Raw genomic sequence first — 25,239 nt, 5'->3', positions numbered from 1 at the left:
TGTAATTAGTAAGAATCCAAATGCAAAATATTTCTTTCAAGCCGTAATTTGCTTTGCAGAGCACTGTTTGAAACATGATTAAGAATTACTCTTTCAGTTTAAAAACAAATTGAAAAATAAGACTCTTCCAAATGACATAAAATCTTCAGATTTACATCTTTTTTTTTTCCTGATTTACATCTTTAAGTGTACTCAATGTTCTTATTTCACATGGGAGTTTCAGAAACCTAAGTCTTTAGCAACAACCAAAATCCTTTTTAGTCAGTTTTGGGGCCACATTTCAAAAGAGTTACTTTTTAAAAATTCTGTATGTGATATTCACTAGAAAAATATACAGACCTTGAGACAAGATTTTGCTTGTTTTTTTAAATAGCTAAAGCCATGTTTTAAATTGTTTGTACATATCAAAGGTAATTCAATCTAATAAGTGACATTTAATAATTTAATGAGTTAGCATTTTGAATAATTATATTTATAATATATGATAAATGTAATACTATATAAAAATAAAATATATTACATATTTTATATATAACATAACATGTTAAAACTCTTTACAGTAGACCCTTTCTAATAGAACTATTGGTAGGTAGTGCAATTTCCATTGTGTGGTCTAGTTTCTAAATTCCTAAAGCTGATTTTCTGCCCAAAAGAAAAATAAAAACAGAAGCAAAATAACAAAGAAACGATTTCCTTGTTGCTAACTTATATTGAGGTAAATCAGGATTCACATGGAGGATTGTAATCTCAATAGTACAGCTGTTTAATTTAAATGTCTTGAAATTCTAGAAATTCTGAGGACCCATGAGGATTATATCAAAATTTGAAACTCATGTTACCAAGTGAGTGAAAGGTCATCATGAAATAACATTTTTGTTGCTAAACTACCAAGCTTTTATATAATAAACTATATGTTAAAAAAAAAACTTAATCTGATGAGTCCTCTGAATGCTATTTTCTAGTGATAGCTGAATACTCTGAGGAGAAAGTACAGTAAATCCCCCCATCTTTGTCTTAACATTTTATATGTAATATGTAAATATCATCTGCATTAGGAATATAGAAATTAAGAGTAATACAAAAATTAAACTTATTTTTAAGTGTTTAATTCAGTGATTTTTTATTATACTCACAGATATTTGTACCATCACCACAGTAAATTTTAGTAATTTTTGTAAAACATATTAAGTGTTTTCCTAATCATGATGACTACATGCCATCATTAGTTAATATATCAGCTTTATAAACTCTTAGGGCAAGGCTCATTGCACTAACAGTAGGTCCAATCCAAATTTTGGTGTTTCCTTTTTTGTTGTTGTTGTTTTTGGTTGACATTTTTTTTTTCATGGTTAAATCATTATATTTATCTGGTAATATTGCTAACAGAGTTCACAACTTATTTTCTTCTTGTTTGCTTATTCTTGCATATCATTATCAGCAATTTCTTTGTAAAACATCTTTTTAGGGCATTTATCCTTCACAAAGGTTAGCTTGGTAAAGCTAGTAGATAATAAATTCCATAAACCAAGTACACATCAAGTATTGTATGTACTTCTGCATTAAGGTGAATTCTTTAGCATCTGAGCCATCAGGGAAACTGATAAAAAGTATCATCTGTAACAATTCACTTTAAAAAGTCCCTTTGTCCTCCGCTTTGAAGGGCTAAAGTCCCACTTTCCCCTCAGGGTACCTTCAGTTCAGTTCAGTTAAGTCGCTCAGTCGTGTCCGACTCTTTGCAACCCCATGAATCACAGCACAACAGGCCTCCCTGTCCGTCACCAACTCCCAGAGTTCACTCAGACTCACGTCCATCGAGTCAGTGATGCCATCCAGCCATCTCATCCTCTGTTGTCCCCTTCTCCTGCTCCCAATCCCTCCCAGCATCAGAGTCTTTTCCAATGAGTCAACTCTTCGCATGAAGTACCTTAGTTACCAACAATTCTGTTGGATCATTTGGTATCCACCCAAACTGGGAAAACCCCACTGTCTACATTAAACATTAGCAAAATTAATTCATTTTTATTAAATATGAAAATAAATATGTTTAAGTTTCTCCTCTTCTCACATCAATGCATAGTCTTGCACATCCCCTGAGTTATTTGTATCCCATTTAGGGGACCATCATGTTAGAAACGGAGTCTTTCTCTGATATGTAAATTTGTAAAAAGAAAAATGACAAATATGGCTAGTAATAGGAAAGATAAAGGAACTATTTCTACTGGAATAGTTTTATTTAGTCTCTAGTCAAGCCTTGCCACTGTCCTATCCTTCAGAAGTTAAACAAATTTATATTAAGATGTAGGCCGATGTGTTAAAAACTCAACATACCTCAGAGATTTTTACAGACTTGGTTCAATTTCACTGCAATAAAGCAAATAGTACAATTAAATATATATATAAAGCACCTGCTTTTTCAAAGTATCATTAAGGTCTATATTTGATTGAAGTAGCAAGTTTATAATTGTAAATACATCCCATTATGCAAGTAGTATTAATTTCTGCTCTTCCATCTTGTCCATATTCTGCAATCCCTTCTTTTCCTTTTTTTATTTTCTCCTCTTTCTTCCATCACTGTAACTGTCCACTTGGATAAACTCCCATTATTTTCATGTTTTTGTCTTTGTATACATTTTCTATGCCAACTTGCCCCCCAGCATCCTCATGTTACTTTTAAAAAAATGTCTGAATCTGTTTCATTAGGTGTATCAAAACAGTTCCATTCAAAGTACAAGTATACAGTAAAATGACTATATTCATTATTTCCTTTTTCAATAAAATATTACATTTCATACTTTAGATTTTAAAAAATCCCTACTGTTTACTTCAAGCATAATAGGAAAGTAGCTCTGAGAAAAGATCCAAAAGGATACTTTAATGGCATTTCAGAGTACTTATCAGATACCTGATAGGTAACATAATTTAGTGGTAACTAAGTGGGGCATCACTATGAAGAAAGCTAGTGGAGGTGATGGAATTCCAGTTGAGTTGTTTCAAATCCTGAAAGATGATGCTGTGAAAGTGCTGCACTCAATATGCCAGCCAATTTGAAAAACTCATCAGTGGCCACAGGACTGGAAAATGTCAGTTTTCATTCCAATCCCAAAGAAAGCCAATGCCAAAGAATGCTCAAAATACCACACAATGGCACTTATCTCACACACTAGTAAAGTAATGCTCAAAATTCTGCAAGCCAGGCTTCAGCAGTACATGAACCATGAAATCCCTGATGTTCAAGCTGGTTTTAGAAAAGGCAGAGGAACCAGAGATCAAATTGCCAACATCTGCTAGATCATGGAAAAAGCAAGAGAGTTCCAGAAAAACATCTATTTCTGCCTTACTGACTATGCCAAAGCTTTTGACTGTGTGGATCACAATATACTGTGGAAAATTCTTCAAGAGATGGGAATACCAGACCACCTGACCTACCTCTTGAGAAACCTGTATGCAGGTCAGGAAGCAACAGTTAGAACTGGACATGGAACAAGAGACTGGTTCCAAATAGGAAAAGGAGTACGTCAAGGCTGTATATTGTCACCCTGCTTACTTGACTTCTACCTCATGAGAAACGCTGGCTGGAAGAAGCATAAGCTGGAATCAAGATTGCTGGGAGAAATATCAATAACCTCAGATATGCAGATGACACCACCCTTATGGCAGAAAGTGAAGAAGAACTAAAAAGCCTCTTGATGAAAGTGAAAGAGGGGAGTGAAAAAGCTGGCTTAAAGCTCAACATTCAGAAACCTAAGATCATGGCATCTGGTCCCATCACTTCATGGCAAATAGATGGGGAAACAGTGGAAACAGTGGCTGAGTTTATTTTTCTGAGCTCCAAAATCACTGCAGATGGTGATTGCAACCATGAGATTAAAAGATGCTTACTCCTTGGAAGGAAAGTTATGACCAACCTAGATAGCATATTCAAAAGCAGAGACATTACTTTGCCAACAAAAGTCCATCTAGTCAAGGCTGTGGTTTTTGCAGTGGTCATGAATGGATGTGAGAGTTGGACTGTGAAGAAAGCTGAGCGCCGAAGAATTGATGCTTTTGAACTGTGGTGTTGGAGAAGACTCTTGAGAGTCCCTTGGACTGCAAGGAGATCCACCCAGTCCATTCTAAAGGAGATTGGTCCTGGGTGTTCTTTGGAAGGAATGATGCTAAAGCTGAAACTCCAATACTTTGGCCACCTCATGCAAAGAGTTGACTCACTGGGAAAGACTCTGATGCTGGGAGGGATTGGGGGCAGGAGGAGAAGGGGACGAAAGAGGATGAGATGGCTGGATGGCATCACCGACTCGATGGACGTCAGTTTGAGTGAACTCCGGGAGTTGGTGATGGACAGGAAGGCCTAGTGATGGACAGGGAGGCCTGGCTTGATGCAATACATGGGATTGCAAAGAGTCAGACACGTCTGAGTGACTGAACTGAACTGAACTGATGGATTATGGAGTCCAACCTGGGTTCATAATCTAACACTAGAACTTACTAGCTATGTCATCTTGGGTTTTGTCACTTTACTATGGACTTGGCCAACATACAAAAAGGGATAATAATACTTTTAATAATCATCTACAGTAGTCATGTATGGATGTGAGAGTTGGACCATAAAGAAGGCTGAGCACCGAAGAACTGATGCTTTCAAACTGTGGTACCGGAGAAGATTCTTAAGAGTTCTTCGGACAGCAATATCAAACCAGTGAATGCTAAAGGAAATCAACTCTGAGTATTCACTGGAAGGACTGATGCTGAAGCTGAAGCTCCAATACTTTGGCCACCTGATGTGAAGAGCTGATTCTTTGGAAAAGACCCTAGTGCTGGGAAAGATTGAGGGCAAGAGGAGAAGGGGGCGACAGAGGATGAGATGGTTGGATGGCATCACTGACTCAATCGACATGAGTTTGAGCAAACTCAGGGAGATACTGAAGGACGGAGAAGCCTGGAGTGCTGCAGTTCATGGAGTTGCAAAGAGTCAGACATGACTGAGGGACTGAACAACAACAACAACAACAACAGTGCTTACTTGTGAGGCTAGTAGACATATAATTAGCATTTTTCTCAAATGTACTTTCATTTTAAGAACAAGAATCACATTTAATTGGGTCTAGTTCAAGTAACGGCGATAGCTAAGATGACAGTGGCTTGTAAGCTTTGCAACTCCTTAGAAATTCAGATAATAATTTTGAAATTAAAGTATAAAGAAAACTTTACTTCTTGCTTCCAGCAAAAATTATAATGGACAAGGAAAATCAGTTCTAAGACTGGAGAACAAAACTGTTATTCTCTACTATAAATGTATCAAGCACTGAATTTTCCACTTTTTTCTCTACCTAACAGAGCAAACGAATTTATAATTAACAAGAAATTCAGTTTCTTTAATATAGATATGGCTATTTAGGTTATCTGCTTCTTGAGCGAGCTTTGGCAATTTGTCTCTTAAGGACACAGTCAATTTCATAAAAATTTATTGGCATAAAGTTGCCAATAAATATTGTTCTTTTAATGTTCCTATGGGATCTGTAGTGGTGTCTCTTGTTTCCTTACTAACATTCCTGATCTTTCTTTCCCCTTATCATTCTAACCAGTGCATGCGTGCTCAGTGGCTCAGTCATGTCTGATTCTTTCCAACCCTGCTGAGCTAGAGATCAATCTTTTCAGCTGTATGCCATCAATTTTGCTATTTGTGTTTTCATTTCATTCAATTAAAGGTATTTTCCAATTTCCCTAGAATTTTTTGAGCAGGGGGGTATTTATAAGTATGCCATCCAATTTCCATATATTTGTAGATTTCAGATGCTATTTTTATGCTAATTTATTCATAGCCTGAGAATATATTATGTTTGGTTTCAATCCTCTTAAATATATTATTTTATGGCCCAGAATATAGTCTATTGTGGGAAATGTTTCATGAGCATTTGAAAAGAATGCACTACTCTTTTTGGGTGGTGGTGTTTAGTTGCTAAGTCGTGTCCAGCTTTTGGGACCCCATAGACTGTAGCCTGCTGGGCTCCTCTGTCCATGGATTCTCTATGCAACAACACTGAAGTGGGTTGCCACTGGGTGGTGTGGTCTGTAAATATTGTATCAAGATATTTAAGGGATTTCCCCGGTGGTCCAGTGGCTAAGACTCTAAGCTCCCAAATACAGGGGGCCCAGGTTCGATCCCTGGTCAGGGAACAAGATCCTGCAAGCTGTAACTAAAGATTACAAACACATACACACACACATGCACACACACACACACAAGTTCATCACTCAAGTTGTGTCAAACTCTTTTTGAACCCATGGACTATAGATGCCAGCCTCCATTGTCCAGGGAACTTTCCAAGTAAATATTGCACATGCCGCAACTAAAAGAGCTTGCATGCACAATATACTGTGTGCTGCAACCAAGACCTGGTGCAGCCAAATAAATATTTTTTTAAAAAAGATGTTAGTGTTCAAGTTTTTTAGAACCTTACTAATTTTCTATCTACTCAAGGGTTCAATTACTAAGAAAGCACTGTTGAAATTTCTAACTAGAGACTTGTCTATTTCTCTGTCAGTTCTGTTTCTGCTTTATACACTTTGAAGTTCTGTTCAGTTCAGTCGCTCAGTCGTATCCAACTCTTTGTGACCCCATGAACCGCAGCACCCCAGGCCTCCCTATCCATCACCAACTCCCGGAGTCCATCCAAACCAATGTCCATTGAGTCGGTGATGCCATCCAACCATCTCATCCTCTGTTGTCCCCTTCTCCTCCTGCCCTCAATCTTTCCCAGCATCAGGGTCTTTTCCAATGAGTCAGTTCTTTACATCAGGTGGCCAAGGTACTTGAGTTTCAGCTTCAACATCAGTCCTTCCAATGAACACCCAGGACTGATCTCCTAAGGATGGATTGGTTGGATCTCCTTGCAGTCCAAGGGACTCACAAGAGTCTTCTCCAACACCACAGTTCAAAAGCATCAATTCTTCAGCACTCAGCTTTCTTCACAGTCCAACTCTCACATCCATACATGACCATTGCAAAAACCATAGCTTTGACTAGATGGACCTTTGTTGACAAAGTAATGACTCTGCTTTTTAATATGCACTCTAGGTTGGTCATAACTTTCCTTCTAAGGAGTAAGTGTCTTTTAATTTCAGGGCTGCAATCACCATCTGCAGTGATTTTGGAGCTCAGAAAAATAAACTCAGCCACTGTTTCCACTGTTTCTTCATCTATTTGCCATGAAGTGATGGGACCCAATGCCATGATCTTAGTTTTCTGAATGTTGAGCTTTAAGCCAACTTTTTCACTCTCCTCTTCCACTTTCATCAAGAGGCTTTTTAGTTCTTCTTCACTTTCTGCCATAAGGGTGGTGTCATCTGCATATCTGAGGTTATTGATATTTCTCCCAGCAATCTTGATTCCAGCTTATGCTTCTTCCAGCCAGCGTTTCTCATGAGGTAGAAGTCAAGTAAGCAGGGTGACAATATACAGCCTTGACGTACTCCTTTTCCTATTTGGAACCAGTCTCTTGTTCCATGTCCAGTTCTAACTGTTGCTTCCTGACCTGCATACAGGTTTCTCAAGAGGCAGGTCAGGTGGTCTGGTATTCCCATCTCTTGAAGAATTTTCCACAGTATATTGTGATCCACACAGTCAAAGGCTTTGGCATAGTCAGTAAGGCAGAAATAGATGTTTTTCTGGAACTCTCTTGCTTTTTCCATGATCTAGCAGATGTTGGCAATTTGATCTCTGGTTCCTCTGCCTTTTCTAAAACCAGCTTGAACATCAGGGATTTCATGGTTCATGTACTGCTGAAGCCTGGCTTGCAGAATTTTGAGCATTACTTTACTAGTGTGTGAGATAAGTGCCATTGTGTGGTATTTTGAGCATTCTTTGGCATTGGCTTTCTTTGGGATTGGAATGAAAACTGACATTTTCCAGTCCTGTGGCCACTGATGAGTTTTTCAAATTGGCTGGCATATTGAGTGCAGCACTTTCACAGCATCATCTTTTAGGATTTGAAACAGCTCAACTGGAATTCCATCACCTCCACTAGCTTTGTTCGTAGTGATGCTTTCTAAGGCCAACTTGACTTCACATTCCAAGATATCTGGCTCTAGGTGAGTGATCATACCATTGTGATTATCTGGGTTGTGAAGATCTTTTTTGTACAGTTCTTCTGTGTATTTTTGCCACCTCTTCTTAATATCTTCTGCTTCTGTTAGTTCCATACCATTTCTATCCTTTTTTTAGCCCATCTTTGCATGAAATGTTCCCTTGGTATCTCTCATTTTTTCAAGAGATCTCTAGTTTTTCCCATTCTATTGTTTTCCTCTATTTCTTTGCATTGGTCACTGAGGAAGGCTTTCTTATCTCTCCTTGCTATTCTTTGGAACTCTGCATTCAAATGGGTATATCTTTCCTTTTCTCCTTTGCTTTTCGCCTCCCTTCTTTTCACAGCTATTTGTAAGGCCTCCTCAGACAGCCATTTTGGTTTTTTGCATTTCTTTTTCTTGGGGATGGTCTTGATTCCTGTCTCCTGTAGAATGTCATGAACCTCTGTCCATAGTTCATCAGGCACTTTGTCTATCAGATCTAGTCCCTTAAATCTATTTCTCACTTCCACTTTATAGTCATAAGGGATTTGATTTAGGTCATACCTGAATGGTCTAGTGGTTTTCTCCACTTTTTCAATTTGTCTGAATTTGGCAATAAGGAGTTCATGATCTGAGCCATAGTCGGCTCCTGGTCTTGTTTTTGCTGACTGTATAGAGCTTCTTGATCTCTGGCTGCATATATATAATCAATCTGATTTCAGTGTCGACCATCTGGTGATGTCCACGTGTAGAGTCTTCTCTTGTGTTGTTGGAAGAGGGTGTTTGTATGACCAGTGTCTTCTCTTGGCAGAACTCTGTTAGCCTTTGCCCTGCTTCATTCTGTACTCCAAGGCCAAATTTGCCTGTTACTCCAGTTGTTTCTTGACTTCCTACTTTTGCATTCCAGTCCCCTATAATGAAAAGGACATCTTTTTTGGGTGTTAGTTCTAGAAGGTCTTGTATGTCTTCATATAACTGTTCAACTTCATCTTCTTCAGTGTTTCTGGTTGGGGCATAACTTGTATTACTGTGATACTGAATGGTTTGCCTTGGAAATGAACAGAGATCATTGTGTCGTTTTTGAGATTCCATCCAAGTACTGCATTCCAGACTCTTTTGTTGACCATAATGGCTACTCCATTTCTTCTAAGGGATTCCTGCCCACAGTAGTAGATATAATGGTCATCTGAGTTAAATTCACCCATTCCAGTTCATCTTATTTCGCTGATTCCTAGAATCTTGATGTTCACTCTTGTCATCTCCTGTTTGACCACTTCTAATTTGCCTTGATGAAGTTCTGTACATATTTAAATTTTTATGTCATCTTAATGGACTGACTTCTAGTATCATAAAACACCCCTTTTAATAATATCTGTTTTCTAATATTAGATAGCCACTTCAATGTTCTTTCCACTACAACTGAACTCATTAGCGTTTGCACAGAATATCTTTTTCCATTCTTTTACTTTTACCCTATGTCTTTAAAGGGGTTTTCACATACACAGCTTATAGTTGGGTCTTGCTTCTTTCCCAAGATGTCAATCAATCTTGTAATTGGAATGTTTTAGTTTAACTTTTAGACCATTTATATTTGGTATAATTACAAATATGATTAAGCTTAAATCTAACATTCTGCTATTTCTATTTGTCCCACTGCTGTTTGTTCCCTATTAAATGCATTCCTTATCCTCTTTTGCAGTCTTTTTTATGACTCCATTTTAGCACATTCCACTTACCATTGACAACTTATTAGGAGTTCATCTGTTTCATTTATTTAGTGATTTCCCAAGTTTGTATTTATAAAGAAGAAATTTACAAAGAAAAAAATCACCCTGGAGTTTTATATTAGCTTTATTTTTCAAGCAGAATTATTACCCATCTTCAGCAAGCTGAGTTTTAAGTCTCAACTTTAATTAGAGATTGAACTAAAATTTAGAAATTGAATGATATGGGGAGAATGTCTATTGTTAGAAAATACAGGAAAAAATGTCAAACTTCTCACTATGTGGGAAGAGTTCAGTTCAGTTCAGTTCAGTCGCTCAGTCATGTCCGACTCTTTGCGACCCCATGAATCACAGCACGCCAGGCCTCCCTGTCCATCACCATCTTCCGGAGTTCACTCAGACTCACGTCCATCAAGTCAGTGATGCCATCCAGCCGTCTCATCCTCAGTCGTTCCCTTCTTCTCCTGCCCTCAATCCCTCCCAGCATCAAAGTCTTTTCCAATGAGTCCACTCTTCACATGAGGTGGCCAAAGTACTGGAGTTTCAGCTTTAGCATCATTCCTTACAAAGAAATCCCAGGGCTGACCTCCTTCAGAATGGACTGGTTGGATCTCCTTGCAGTCCAAGGGACTCAAGTCTTCTCCAACACCACAGTTCAAAAGCATCAATTCTTTGGCGCTCAGCCTTCTTCACAGTCCAACTCTCACATCCATACATGGCCACAGGAAAAACCATAGCCTTGACTAGACGGACCTTAGTCGGCAAAGTAATGTCTGTGCTTTTGAATATGCTATCTAGGTTGGTCATAACTTTTCTTCCTAGGAGTAGAAAGTATCATAAGGAAACTAACATGACAGATGCACGTTATCATAAACAAGGCAGTCAAGTATTTTATAATATAAGCTAGGTTCCTCTAAACTACCTACAGAGGATGGTAAAAGCAGCAAAGTCAACTCTTAAAAATCTGGGGACTTCTTTCTGCCCGTGGATGCCACCGAGAAAGCTTTGTTGGAAGCCTCCGCTCTCCCACCCCGCCCTGCCGTCATGTCTAAGTCAGTCTTCCAAAGGGCCCGAACAGCTGCGGAAGCTCTTCATCAGAGGATTGAGCTTTGAAACGATCGATGACAGTCTGAGCAGCCATTTTGAGTAAAGGGGAAGGCTCACAGACTTGTGGTAATGAGGGATCCAAACGCCAAGCGCTCCAGAGGCTTCGGGTTTGTCACATACGCCATGGTGGAGGAGGTGGATGCAGCCGTGAGTGCAAGGCCACACAAAGTGGACGAAAGAGCTGTGGAACCAAAGAGGGACATCTCAAGAGGAGATTCTCAAAGACCTTGTGCCCACTTAACTGTGAAAAAGATTTTTGTTGGTGGCATTAAACAAGGCACTGAAGAACATCACCTGAGAAATAATTTTGAACAGTATGGGAAAACTGACGTGACTGAAGTCATGACTGACCGAGGCAGTGACAAAAACAGAGGATTTGCTTTTGTAACTTTTGATGACCATGACTCCGTAGACAAGATTGTCATTCAGAAATACCACACTGTGAATGGCCACAACTGTGAAGTGAGAAAAGCTCTGTCTAAGCAAGAGATGGCTAGTGCTTCATCCAGCCAGAGAGGTCTAAGTGGGTCTGGAAACTTTGGTGGTGGTCATGGAGGTGATTTCCACGGGAATAACAACTTTGGCTGTGGAGGAAACGCCAGTGGTCGTGGTGGCTTTTGTGACTGCCATAGTGGTGGCAGATATGGTGGCAGTGGGGATGGTTATAATGGGTTTGGTAATGAAGCTCCAGTACTTTGGCCACCTCATGCGAAGAGTTGACTCACTGGAAAAGACTCTTGCTGTGAGGGATTGGGGGCAGGAGAAGGGGACGACCAAGGATGAGATGGCTGGATGGCATCACGGACTGGATGGATGTGGGTCTGAGTGAATTCCGGGAGATGGTGATGGACAGGGAGGCCTGGCATGCTGCGATTCATGGGGTCGCAAAGAGTCGGACATGACTGAGCAACTGAACTGAACTGAACTGAACTGAATGATGGTGGTTGTGAAGGAGGCGGCCCTGGTTACTCTGGAGGAAGCACAGAGGCTATGGGAGTGGTGGACAGAGTTATGGAAACCAGGGCAGTGGCTATGGCGGGAGTGGAAGCTATGACAGCTGTAACAAATTGTGGAGGTGGAGGTGGCTTTGGTGGTGGCAGTGGAAGCAACTTTGGAGGTGGTGGAAGCTACAATGATTTTGGCAATTACAATGATCAATCTTCAAATTTTGGACCCATGAAAGGAGGAAACTTTAGAGCAGAAGTTCTGACCCCTGTGGCGGTGGAGGCCAATACTTTGCCAAACCATGAAACCAAAGTGGCTATGGTGGTTCCAGCAGTGGCAGTAGCTATGGCAGCGGCAACGGCGGTGGCAGGTTTTAATTACTGACAGAAAACAAAGCTTAGCAGGAGAGGAGAGCCAGAGAAGTAACAGGGAAGCTACAGGTTACAACAGATTTGTGAATTCAGCCAAGCACAGAGGTGGCAGGGCCTAGCTGCTACAAAGAAGACATGTTTTAGACAATACTCACGTGTATGGGTGGAGAAGGCAATGGCACCCCACTCCAGTACTCTTGCCTGGGAAATCCCATGGGTGAAGGAGCCTGGTAGGCTGCAGTCCATGGGGTCATGAAGAGTCGGACATGACTGAGCGAGTTCACTTTGACTTTTCACTTTCATGCATTGGAGAAGGAAATGGTAACCCACACCAGTGTTCTTGTTTAGAGAATCCCAGGGATGGGGGAGCCTGGTGGGCTGCCATCTATGGGGTCACACAGGGTCGGGCACGACTGAAGCGACTTAGCAGCAGCAGCAGCAGCATGTGTATGGGCAAAAAACTTGCACTGTACTTGTGACTAATTGTGTAACAGGTTATTTTAGTTTCTGTTCTGTGGAAAGTGTAAAGCATCTCAACAAAGTGTTTTAATGTAGATTTTTTTGCACCCATGCTGTTGATTGCTAAATGTAATAGTCTAATTATGATGCTGAATAAATGTCTTTTCTTTAAAAAAAAATATCTGGGGACTTCCTTGGTAGTCCAGTGGTTAAAACTCCATGCCTCCATGGCAAAGGACATGGGTTCAATCCCTGGTTGGGAAACTAAGATCCCACATTAAAAAAAAAAAAAAATGAGTACACCTATGTTCATAGCAGTATTATTCATAATAGCTAAAATGTAGCAGCAACTCAAGTGTCCATCAGCAACCCAAGTGTTCATCGATTAATGAATGGATAAACAAAATGTGGTATATACATAAAACAGAATTATTATTTAGCCTTAAAAAGAAAGGAAATTCTGACATATGTAACATAGATGAACTTTGAGGACATTATGCAAAATAAAATAAGCCAGTCTTAAAAAGACAAATTCTGCATGTTTCTACATAGAGTAGTCAAAAATCACAGAGAAAGTAGAATGATGGTTGCCAGAGGCTGAGGGGAGGATGGGGGTTATTAATTAATTGGCACAGATTTTCAATTTTAAAAGATGAAAAGAGTTATAGAGATGGATGGTGGTAATGGTAGCACAATATTATGAATGTATTTAATGTCACTGACTGTTCACTTAAAAAAAACAAGATGACAAATTTTATCACAATTTTAAAAAATTTTAAAAAAAGAAACCTATTAGAACATATCCATTTGTTCAAATATATGCTGGCTGTCAGCTATTTGCAGAATGTACTGCTGCCAGTACTCAACCTCTCATGTGTTCTCCAAGCCAAATCTGATATGGCTCGACATGCTTTTTTTAAGAATGAAAAAGCAGACTGATACATGTTTTCTTATTTTATTAAATCTTACTAGCATTCCTTAAGGAATAAACACATAGGTGAGTAGGCTACAGTGAAGAAATCTTTTTATAAGAAAGTTAAGACATTAAAAGATATTTCCAGGTGTTATCTTCAGTGATGTTTCTTATCTTTTTTCTGGGACTCCAGGTAATATTCAGCCCCTACAGCTACCACAAATGCAGCAAATCCCCACTTGAATCCTTTTAATAATGCTCCAACAAAGGAAACATTATTTGCAAAGCCACCCATGTATCTCCAAGCTTCATTGCTAGAGAGGAAAAAAAAGGGGGAAAATTATAATCACATATGACTTATTCATTAAGTAAAATAAATTTGATTTTCACCTTTCTAACAGACTTATATGCTACCTTATATAAGATAATTTAAGTGGATCACAATAGGAATTGTTCTGTGGTATAAGATAAGTAGCTCTATATGCTCACATTTCATATATGAAATACAAGAAAAAGCACTTGATGGTTTCATATTTGACAATCATAATACTCAGAATGTTACAGAATTCTCAAATGCAAGACTCACCTTGGCCTATCCACCACAGGTCAGTTGTGTAGCTTTGCCCATGCTAGTCATTATAGCTTCATGGAAAGAGGAAGTTAAGAGACTTAGGTATTAATCTTAGCTCTGCCATTTTACGAGATACACACCTTTTAGGCTCAATAAATTAATCTGTCAGGGCCTGTTTCTTCTACTCAGTAATGATTACCATCAATCTTATAGTGTTATTATAAAGATTAAACAGAGTAATATATGATGTATTTCGGCACAAAAAGTACTACTAGATACTACTATTACTATTCAATGAATCATTGCTTTCCCCTGTCATATAAGTCTGACTTTAGAAGATTAATTTCTTGCTCTGGCAATACTTCTTTTGAGTATCCAGAACACAGAAAGAAACAAATCAGAAAGCTCTGCTGAGAAAAAGGGTTCTATCGCAGGTAAGGATAAATCATCCTACTTAATGATGCAAGACTGTATGCTTTCCCCAGTTAGGAACAAAACTAGGATGTCCACATACACCACTTTTATTCAATATTATATTAGCAATGTTAGACAGTGAAATAACTCAAGAAAAAAAATTGAAAGAAAAGTGTGGTCTTTGTAGATGAAATCATTTTCTATGAAGTAAATTCTAAGAAATCTCTCAGAAACATCTGCTAGAACTAAAAATTCAATTTAGCAAGGTAACAAGATAAAGTCAATATATAAAAAGCAATTATATTTTTATATACCAGCAATGAACACTTGGAAACAGAAGTTTAAAAATACTATTTATAATAGCATAAAAATATGGAATAATTCAGGATAAACTTAACAAAATATGTACAAGAATGTATAAAAACTGCTAAGAAAATTAAAGGGGATCTAATTGTCCATGGACTAGACGATTCAATATTAAGACATAAATTATCCTCAATCGAGCTGAAAGATGCAAGTTGATCCCAATTCAATATTAAGACATAAATTATCCTCAATCGAGCTGAAAGATGCAAGTCAATCCCAATTAAAATCCAAGCAGGCTTTTTGCAGAAACTGAAAAGCTCATTCTAAAATGTAAATATAAATACAATGAACCTAGAATAGCTAACATAACCTTTTTTTAAAAAATCAGACATCTCATTTTATACTATCTGATCTGAAGATAGTGTCGTATTGACGAAAGTTAGACATATTGATCAAGGTAACAAAAAGAATCCAGAAATAGTCCACACAGATATTGTCAAGAGATTTTTGACAATGGTGTCAAGGTCAACTAATGGGGAAAGACAGTCTTTTAATATACAGAGCTAGAACTGGATGTTTATGTGCAAAAACTTTAACCTCCACCCTTACCTCATATGACATTAAAAATTAACTCAAAATGGATCATAAACCTAAATGGAAGAAAGAACACTATAAAAGCTCCCAGAATAAAGATTAGGAAAATCTTAAAAAGCATAAACCATAAAAGAAAAAAATGCTAAATTGGGACTTCATCAATATTTAAAACTGTCTTAAAGACATTATTAAGAAAATAAAAAGTTAAGTCACATTCTGGGAAAAAATCCACAAAACTTTTATCTGATAAAGGACTTGGGGACTTCCCTGGTGGCCCAGTGGTTAAGGCTCTGTGCTTCAACACAGAAGGCCTGGGTTTGATCCCTGGTTGGGGAACTAAGATTCGCACATTCTTCAGTGGGACCAAAAATAAATAAATAAATAAATAAATAAATAAAATCATTTAAAACAACATACATATACTCTTATAATTCAATAAAAGATAAACATTCTGATATATAAAATGGGCAAAAGATCTGAATAGACATTGCACCAAAGAAAATACACAAATGGAAAATAAGCATATGAAGATTCTCATGATCTTCATTCTTCATGGAAATGCAAATTAAAACCAAAGAGATGTTACTATCACATTCACTAGAATGGTTAAAATTAAAAGGCTGATAATACCAAGTATTTTTCTTGGCCACACCACAGGGCATGCTGGATCTTAGTTCCCCAGCCAGGGATTGAACCCACACCCCCTACAATGGAAGCACAGAAGCAGAAGCATGGAGTCTTACCCACTGGACGGCCAGGAAAGACTCAATACCAAGTATTAATGAGGACACTGAACAAGTAAAATTCTCATACATTGCTGGTTGAGAATGCAAAACGGTATAACCATTTTGTAAAACAGTTTGGCAGTTTTTCATTTAAAAAACAAAACCAAAAAATACTTTTCAAATGATTCAGAAATCCCAGTTAGGTATTTATCCAAGAGAAATAAAAGCTTATGCTCACACAGATTTGTACTTGAATGTTTAAAGCAACTTGACTCATAATAGCCCAAAACTGATAACCCAGACGGAACTGGTGAACAGTAAACAAAATGACGTATATGCATACAGTGGAGTAGTACTCAGTGATAAAAAAGGAAGAAACTATGCTATAAGTTAACAATGTACCTAAGTCTCAAAAGCATTATGCTAAGTAAAAGTGGCCAGAACAAAAGGTTATAGATTGTATAATTCCAATTGCATGAAATTCTGGAAAAAGCAGATCAAGGGCTGCCAGGATCCAGGGGTAGGATCGCACTGAGTACAAAGGATCATGAGGGAGCTTTTTGGTATGCTAGAAGTATTCTGTATCGTGACTGTGGTTGTGGTCACATAACTGTACCTATCTGTCAAAACTCATGGAATGATACATTTAAAATAGGGTCAATTTTACTGTGATATTTTAATAAAGCTGATCTTAAAACTTAAATGTAAAAAGACATTTTCACTGATTGTTTTTTTAAAGAATATATTGAAAAGGAACATAGATATTCTTTCTCTAGGATAAATTCTATCTGAATTATTTGATTGTTCTTACCGGCCCCATGGATCCCTTAGTCCTCGTGCAGCCAGTTTCTCTTGGACAGTTTCTAATGGTGTCCCTTCTATCTTCCATTGTTTATAATCTGGAAGTTCCATTTTACTAGGACCATGTTCATGTCCATGTCCATGTCCATGGGCCATGTCTATAGAAAAAATTTAGGGAGAAATACATACATTACAGGTATCAAGTACCCAAGTTTACTATTTTTTTAAAGGCAAAACATTTAAAGTGACCTTTAAAAAGAGAGCCAATATTTGAAAACTTGAAGTTAAGAAATTTTATTAAAGTATCTTATTACATAACTAGTAAATGTTCACTGTTTGGAAATATACATACACAAGATATAAAAAGAGCCCATCACTAAAAGAAAACATTTACTATTTGGTTTCTTTCTTAATTATAATAGCAAACATTTACCATGCCCTATGTGCCAGGTGCACTATGTTAAAGCGATCTAAGTGTCGACTCTCTTACAGTCTTCCTAAAACAACTCTTTGAACTTAGATTATTATTATTATCTTCATTTTATAGATGAAGCCAAAGAGGTTCCAAGAAGCTAAGTACCTTTCTGAAGGTAACAAAAACAGTCAATAGTATGGCTGGGTTTTGAACCTTAAAGCTTCATCTCAGAACCCTCGCTCCTAACTTTTAAGCAATACTGTCTACTGCATGAGTATGTATAAAATATTGTACATACTCTTTCGTTACTTGCTTTCTTCAGACAATTTTTTAAAACTGCAGTATTACTGTGGTTAATATATACAGATCACATGAACTTTTTCTGTGAAGAGCCACACAGTAAATATTTTAGGCTTTGTTGGTCACAAGGTAAAATCAAGGATATTATGTAGATACTTACATAACAGGAGAGAAAACAAATTTCCGTAAATATCTTACTAATTCAAAATATAACAGTTGAGTATAATTTTTGTAATACAAGTCTTCTGATGAAAAAAACCCCGCAATTCCCTTTCAGTGGGTAACATTTTGCTTAACTGAGGCTCAAAGTTTAGTGTTCCTTAGTATCAAATTGATTGAAAATCTTTATCTGTAAAAATTCTTCTTAGCTCACTGGTCACATAAAAACAGGCAATGGGCTGAGTTTGGCCAGCAGGCTGTAGTTTGCTGACTCCTGCAGATCAACAAAGACTTTTAAAAACAATTTTTATTCAAATATAGTTGACCTACATATGTTGGGTTTCCCCAGTGGCTCAGTGGTAAAGAATCCACTGCAATGCAGGAGATGCAGGTTCAGTCCCTGGGTTGGGCAGATCCCCTGGAGAAGGAAATGGCAACCCACTCCAGTCTTTTTGTCTGGGAAATCCCAAGGACAGAGGAGTCTGGCAGGCTATAGTCCATGGGGTCGCAAAGAGTCAGACATGACTTAGCGACTAAACACACACACATACACACACTATGTTGTGTTAGTTTCATGTGTGCAGCAAAGTGATTCAGATATATACATACATAAATATAAGTATTCTCTTTTTAATATTTTCTTCCATTAACAGAGTCCTTAGGACCCCCTTTTAATTGATGAGAGTGAAGTCACTCAGTCATGTCCGACTCTTCGCGACCCCATGGACTGTAGCCTAACCAGGTTCCTCTGTCCATGGGATTTTCCAGGCAAGAATACTGGAGTGGGTTATTGCCCCCAGTGGATATACAAAGATCTCAGTTTTCTAGTGTTATTTTTAAAAATAATACAGAAATAAACTTGAGCTCAACCCCCAGCTATACTGTTATGAATTTCAAATTATGAAGGTATAAATTAATAATGCTCTCCTGTAATTTGTGTAAGATTAGCAGTAGCAATTCTATAATCACTGCTTTCCAGAAATAAAACCAAACCAAATAATTATTACTGTTTTGTCTGCATTTATAACTATAAACAAATCCAATAATAAGGCAGGATTCCTACACTGCATTTTAGAAGACAGAGGTAATTATTAGATAGTGTATACTAAAGACATATTATGTAAAGCACTCATTTTATTAAACAGTAGTTCCCAGAATATGGTGGACAAAATTGTACAAAGTAATTTTGACAAATCAGCCAACACTTAATTTTTTTTATTTATAGACATTAAATTGGTTTAAAACATTATTTAAATTAAATTTATTTAAAACATTATGTTGATGATTTCACATTTAAAGGAGAATAAAAACCAATACCCAACAAACACAAGTTAAAATTACAACATTCACAGCCCTGAATAAAACATTTAATCCGTTATTTCATTACTGTTTGGTGGATTCAATAATATAAAGGAAACAAATTATGGTTTCAGATTTCAGTCTGACTTTTGAGATTCAATACATTATCAGAAAAGAAATACTTTTAGAAGCATTTAATTATAATGACAAAATGTTGGCTTCTTCAGATTATGTTTTCAAAAAAGTTTTTAAATTTATTTTTAATTGAAGGATAGGATAATTACAATATTGTGTTGGTTTCTGCCATATATCAACATGAATCAGCCATAAGGATACATATGTCCCCTCCCTTTTACATATACATATGAGCCTCCCTCCCACCTCCCACCCCATCCCACCACTCTAGGTTGTGAAAGAGCCCTGGTTTGAGTTCCCTGAGTGAAAGAACAAAAATTTAATAATGTTTCATACCAAATATCTTTGGATTACAAGGTAAACGCTTTTTTTGGAAATATCAATTCTAGAACATTAAACCTACTAAAGTATCAAGGTACTTTAGAAAAAATACAAAACCAAAGGTCAATTTTTTATTAAAAAACTTGATTTTTAAAACGAAAATTGAAATATTACTATGGTATGAAGGTTATCTCAAAGTTATAATACTACTATGCTCAAAATATTAATTTGGAAAATAAATCTTTGAAAAAAAGTAAGTATACATGAACACTCATTTCTCCCAATTTCCTCTAATAAATTCAATGTATTTTCTCTTCTATCTAATTAAAATACTTCAGAAAGAGTCCCTTCATAGGGATTTACTAAATATTTCAACAAATTTTCAAAAAGAACAAAAAGTTGAACAATATTTTTAGGGAAGCTTCATTTACTCTTAAAAATAATTTCTACTTCACAATAGCCATAAATCAAACAATGATATCCTGATCTTGGAATTCTACTGAAATGCAGACTTTGGTGCTATACAGATCTGGTATTAAACCCTGAGTGCACCATTAACAGCTATAAAATCCTGATCAAATCATTTTAATCTTGCTGAACTTCAGTTTCTTCATATAACATGAAGTTAGAACCAACCTTGCAAGATTGTAAAAACACACTGTGATGATGTGACTTCCACTTTCACACTCAGGTGGTGAGAATGCAATTTACCACAACCACTGTAAAGAACTTTGGTATGACCCAGAAAAGTTAAATATTTGAATATCTTGCGTGTGCATGCTCAGTTGTGTCGACTCTGTGCAACCCCATGGACTGTAGCCTGCCAGGCTCCTCTGTCCATGGAACTCTCCAGGCAAGAATACTGTGGCTTGCCATTTCCTCCTCCCCCAGGGGATCTTCCTGACCTAGAGATAGAATCTGCATGTCCTGCATCGGAAGGTAGATTTTTGTTTTGTTTTGTTTTTTTTAACAACTGAGCCCCGTGGGAAGTCCCTTGAATATCTTATGGCCTAACAATTCCAGTCATAGGCACTGTGTTGTTATAGATATAAAGAGCATATCTGTAAGGGTAAAATAAAATACATCAATTTTGAAGACAGCATGAAGAAAATGCATTTCATTAGTAGCTTTTAATACTGAGTACATCTTAAAATGATAATATTTTCAATATATATACTGGGCTACATAAAATATACTATTAAAAATAATTTTATGTTTCTTAACCGACACAACATTGTAAAGCAATTACCCTCCAATTAAAAGCAAATAAATTTTAAAAATTAATTTTGTTTCTTTATACTTTTTTAATATGGCTATTAGAAAATTTTAAGTACATGGTTTGTAATTATATCTGCATTAGATAGCACTGCTCTAGAGAAACTCTTGCATCTGTATAACAGTTTTATAAGAATCTTTCTAGTTATATTATTTATGTTTGCCCCAAACTGTAAACAACTCAAATTTACAACCATGGAAGAGTATGAATGAATTTCACAAACAATGAGCAAGGGGTGAGTCAGAAAAAATATATATAACTTTTAATTTCATTTATATAAATGAAAAAAAAACTAACAATTCATTTTTTAGGAATGCATTGTGGAAAAAAATTAAGTGAAACAAGTACATGATTATTACAAGTTAGGACAGTGGTTACCTCCTGGTGGAGATGGAATCACAGAAACTCATTCACAGAACTTCTAAGGCAGTGTTTTTCAAAGTATTGTAATTACTGTACCCCAAAAGAGCTTTTTTAGACCTTTTTGTCCCTGTTAATCACGTTCTCACCTTACCCCTCCACATGAAATTTTAATACCCCAGTTTATGTACTATGGCTTTTTGGAGGGCCACAAACCATTGTATTGTTAATACCTAACGGTTTTTGTGGGGGTTTTTTTGCCCTCTCACGCCCACCCAACAAGAACCAATTTTTACTGACTTAAAGACAATCATCTCTGTTGAGAATGCATATTCTAAACTTTTGGCAATGCTTTATTTCCTAACCTGAAGGTTGGCGAATAGCTGGGGAAACAATGGAAACAGTGAGACTTTATTTTCTTGGGCTCCAAAATCACTGCAGATGGTGATTGCAGCCATGAAATTAAAAGATGCTTGCTCCCTGGAAGAAAAGCTATGACAAATGTAGACAGCATATTAAAAAGCTGAGACATTACTTTGCCAGCAAACGTCCGTCTAGTCAAAGCTGTGGTTTTTCCCGTAGTCATGTATGGATATGAGAGTTGGACCATAAAGAAAGCTCAGCGCCAAAGAACTGATGCTTTTGAACTGTGGTGTTGGAGAAGACTCTTGAGAGTCCCTTGGACTGCAAGGAATCCAACCAGTCCATCCTAAAGGAAATCAGTCCTGAACATTCACTGGAAGGACTGATGCTGAAGCTCAAACTCCAATACTTTGGCCACCTGATGCAAAGAACTGACTCCTTGGAAAAGACCCTGATGATAGGAAAGATTGAAGGCAGGAGGAAAAGGGAACAACAGAGGATGAGATGGTTGGATGGCATCACCGACTCGATGGACATGAATCTGAGCAAGCTCCGGGAGTTGGTGATGGACAGGGAAGCCTGGTGTGCTGCAGTCCATGGGGTCGCAAAGAGTCGAACACGACTGAGCGATTGAAATGAATGGGATCAATTGTTTGCTTGATTATAATTTGTTTATATGTACTTATGTTTTATATAGCCTTTTTATATGTATTAGGCTCCTCTGTCCATGGGATTTTTCAGGCAAGAACACGGGAGTGGGCTGCCATTTCCTTCTCCATCTGCTATGTATATGTCACAATAAAAATTAAAATTAGATAAAGTGACTTAAACTGTGTCAAGGAGTCAGTAAGAGGTGATTAATTTCCATTTCAGAGCTGCTCAAATAAGAACAGCAAGGAAATTAGTTCAACAAGGAAAGAACATGTAATCACTAATATTTTTCCCCACCTCATTCTATCTATGTCTGAAGTGAACCTATAACTTTGGTGAAGATCAATCTCCACTCAAGGGAGCTGGCTCTAGTACAGGGAGGGTGCAGGCGTACCTTCCCTAAGAAGGAAATAAATGGGTAATGCCACTTACAATATACATAATTTCACAGTTTACCAAAGACTTTGAATTATATGTTTCAATTTCTCCTCTAAAAAATTATTACCATCGGAAAATTAGAAAATTAAAGACAAATGAACTGGTTTCACCTTTAGTGTCGCTTCCAGTCCGTGCATCTGTGTATAGGCAATTTTATTTTTTTTTTTTTTTGGCAATTTTAAAAGAGTAATCACACTAAACATTAATGTGATGACTTTGTATCTCCTTTTCACTTTAACTCTGTGTCATAAACATTCATGCCAGAAAAATCTAATTTAAAAGTTACTACAAGGACTTCCCTGGTGGTCCAGTGGTTTAGAATCTGCCATGCAATGCAGAGCAACTAAGCCTGGTGTGCCACAACTGCTGACTGCCACAACACTGACCCCAAACACTGCAAAGAAAGGTCACGCATGACAAAACAAAGATCCCATGTGCTGCAACTAAGGCCGGACTGCAACCAGATAAATAAATACTAAATCTTCAAAAAAACAAATAAAATTATACTATACATCCCAGGTGGCTCAGCTGTAAAGACTCCGCCTGCAATGCAGGAGATGTTGGAGCCCTGGGTCAGGAAGACCCCTTGGAGGAGGAAATGGCAATCCAGTCCAGTAATCTTGCCAGGAAAAATCCCACGGATAGAGGAACCTGGTGGGCTACAATTCATGGGGTCGCAAAGAGCCAGGGACAACTGAGCAACTCCCATGTGGCTCAGCGGTAAAGAATCCGCCTGCAATGCAGGAGATGCGGGTCCTGGGTCGGGAAGATCACCTGGAGAAGGAAGTGGCTACTCACTCCAGTATTCTTGTCTGGGAAATTCCATGGACAGAGGAGCCTGGTGGGCAACTGTCCATAGAGTCGCAAAAGAGCCAGACACGAGTTAGCGACTAAAGAACAACAACAAACACAGGTTCGTGAGGCAGGCATTGTAAATTTACAAACTTTCAATTCGAGGATGGTTGTGCCATCATTCGATTCAAAGGTAAACCAAAAAAACACGGGGTGGCCGAGGAGGAAAAAAAGGGTTTGGACTTAACTATAGTGATTCTCACTGCATCCTACAGCCACCCCTCACTACTCCAGGACTTCATTGTTCTCTCCTGATAGTTCTTCGATTCTTTCCCTCTTGAGCACTCTCATCATCCTCCATTTAGTCTCTCCCTTTTGACAATCCTCAGAATAGAGTCTCATTCTTATTCCCGAGCGAGAGATCTCCCAACAGCTCCCAAATTTACCTGACAGCAATCTGACCTCTCAGGACACTCAAGATTCACCCCTCCAGCCAGCGGCAACCGGAAACGGAAGTTGTCACCTCGAGTTACTTACGGCAGGAAACCAGAGGAGAAATTAAACATTTTTGTGCTGGGTCACAGATTCCTGGACCAGTGGAGGTGACATGAAGCCTGCCTGAAGTGGACATTTCCCCCGCATATCTGTGCATCTGCAGTTTGGCCGAGGTAAGGGAAACTGTGGAGGACAGAGGGTGAGGAAGACGCGACTTCGTCTTGCTAGGAGGCCGGAACCTTTGGACGCTGCACAGAAGGAGGGCCGCGGGCATTCTGCTACCAATCAGCGGCACCGTCGTTGGAGCGTGGAATCACCCAATGAGAGGGCGGGTTGTTGCGCTGCAGTTGGCAGCCTGCTGTGGGAGGCGGTGGCGGTAAGAAGCCGGAGGCAGCGGGGTGACAGGTAGGCGGCGGCGCTGTCTTTGAGGGACGCGGAGTGCCAGATAGGAAGGATTTTCTTCTTCTCGGCCACAGGAACTATAGACGGGATCTGCCGAGGGTGGTCTGGGAAGGCGTTAGCCCTAGTTTTGGTGGTTCCGGAACCACTAGGAAATAGGTAGCCGCTTGGAAGGGTCGAGAGGAGGAGAAGCAGTCGAGGCGGGTGGAGGCTGAGCCCTGCGGGGCGACGTGGGAGCCTCGGGCGTGGGGGGCTGCGGTGGCGCTGGCGGAGACCGGAGAGAGGCGGGAGCAAGACGGTGTTGTGAAGGCTGGAGGAATTCCTTGTATGGAGCTCAGAGAGAGAAGAGGACGCGGCATTGCAAACACCTGAGAGAAATCCTAGGGTTTGCTTCTTCCTAGGGCCATTTCCCAGAGTGGGAACGGGGGTAGCGATGAAGAAAAATATATATTGGCAGTGAGATAGTTGAGACTTCATAGCTGTACATTATGTAACCCTTGGCTGTTATTTACGCAAACAACTAGGTTGTCCCTCCTGGAAAGAGGAGGTCTTGCAACCTATTAATGTGTCTGAGTAGTTTTTTTTGTTTTTTTCCCCCTGTTGGTTTGACTGTTTTCTATCCCGGCAGGCTCTGTGGGCGAAGAACCATGAAGGATAGAGTAGTCACGAAGAGCTTATCCCAAATATGGACTTGGGTTGAGACATGTGTTAGTTTGAGATGAGCGTGGCCAGGTTCACGTTTTGTAGTTCGTGAATTTATTTGTTTTAAGGGTCATGACTGACTACAAATTTTTTTTTTTCCCCCAAATCTTAAGGGAAGTGGAGACGCTCGAAAATCTATAGCA

At 38.4% G+C, this 25,239-nt stretch overlaps 1 protein-coding gene and 1 pseudogene across 3 annotated transcripts; one reads left to right on the top strand and one right to left on the bottom strand.

Annotated features, from left to right (window-relative positions):
* The first annotated feature begins 10,773 nt into the window (after positions 1-10,773).
* LOC138076314 (heterogeneous nuclear ribonucleoprotein A1 pseudogene) lies at positions 10,774-12,214 on the top strand (annotated as a pseudogene).
* Positions 12,215-13,646: 1,432 nt separating this feature from the next.
* Positions 13,647-24,202, bottom strand: NDUFB3 (NADH:ubiquinone oxidoreductase subunit B3). 3 transcript variants are annotated; one of them, XM_068969374.1, is made up of 4 exons: positions 23,947-23,991; positions 21,622-21,748; positions 17,002-17,149; positions 13,647-13,894 (listed from the first exon to the last, which is right to left on the bottom strand). In XM_068969374.1, exons 3-4 carry the CDS (start codon positions 17,145-17,147, stop codon positions 13,738-13,740), a joined length of 303 nt encoding a protein of 100 aa, XP_068825475.1. In that variant the 5' UTR covers positions 17,148-17,149; positions 21,622-21,748; positions 23,947-23,991; the 3' UTR covers positions 13,647-13,737. The 3 variants fall into 3 exon arrangements, with proteins under 3 accessions (XP_068825475.1, XP_068825473.1, XP_068825474.1); XM_068969372.1 differs by lacking the exons at positions 21,622-21,748; positions 23,947-23,991 and adding an exon at positions 24,038-24,202; XM_068969373.1 differs by lacking the exon at positions 21,622-21,748 and having other exon boundaries at positions 23,947-23,996.
* Positions 24,203-25,239: the final 1,037 nt, after the last annotated feature.

This window comes from Capricornis sumatraensis, chromosome 3 (genome assembly GCF_032405125.1).
Source record: "Capricornis sumatraensis isolate serow.1 chromosome 3, serow.2, whole genome shotgun sequence".
Taxonomy (NCBI): Eukaryota; Metazoa; Chordata; class Mammalia; order Artiodactyla; family Bovidae; genus Capricornis; species Capricornis sumatraensis.
The sequence above is the reverse complement of the archived record's forward strand: the minus strand, read 5'-3'. Positions and strand labels throughout refer to the sequence as shown.

Excerpts from the sequence above, each read along its gene's own strand:
- NDUFB3 (XM_068969372.1), bottom strand. The coding sequence starts at position 24,152 with ATGCACAGATATGCGGGGGAAATGTCCACTTCAGGCAGGCTTCATGTC. Across the intron at positions 17,150-24,037 it reads TTCTCCTCTGGTTTCCTGCC|ACATGGCCCATGGACATGGA; the intron begins GTAAGTAACTCG and ends TTTTTTCTATAG. Across the intron at positions 13,895-17,001 it reads CTAAGGGATCCATGGGGCCG|CAATGAAGCTTGGAGATACA; the intron begins GTAAGAACAATC and ends TTTCCTCTCTAG.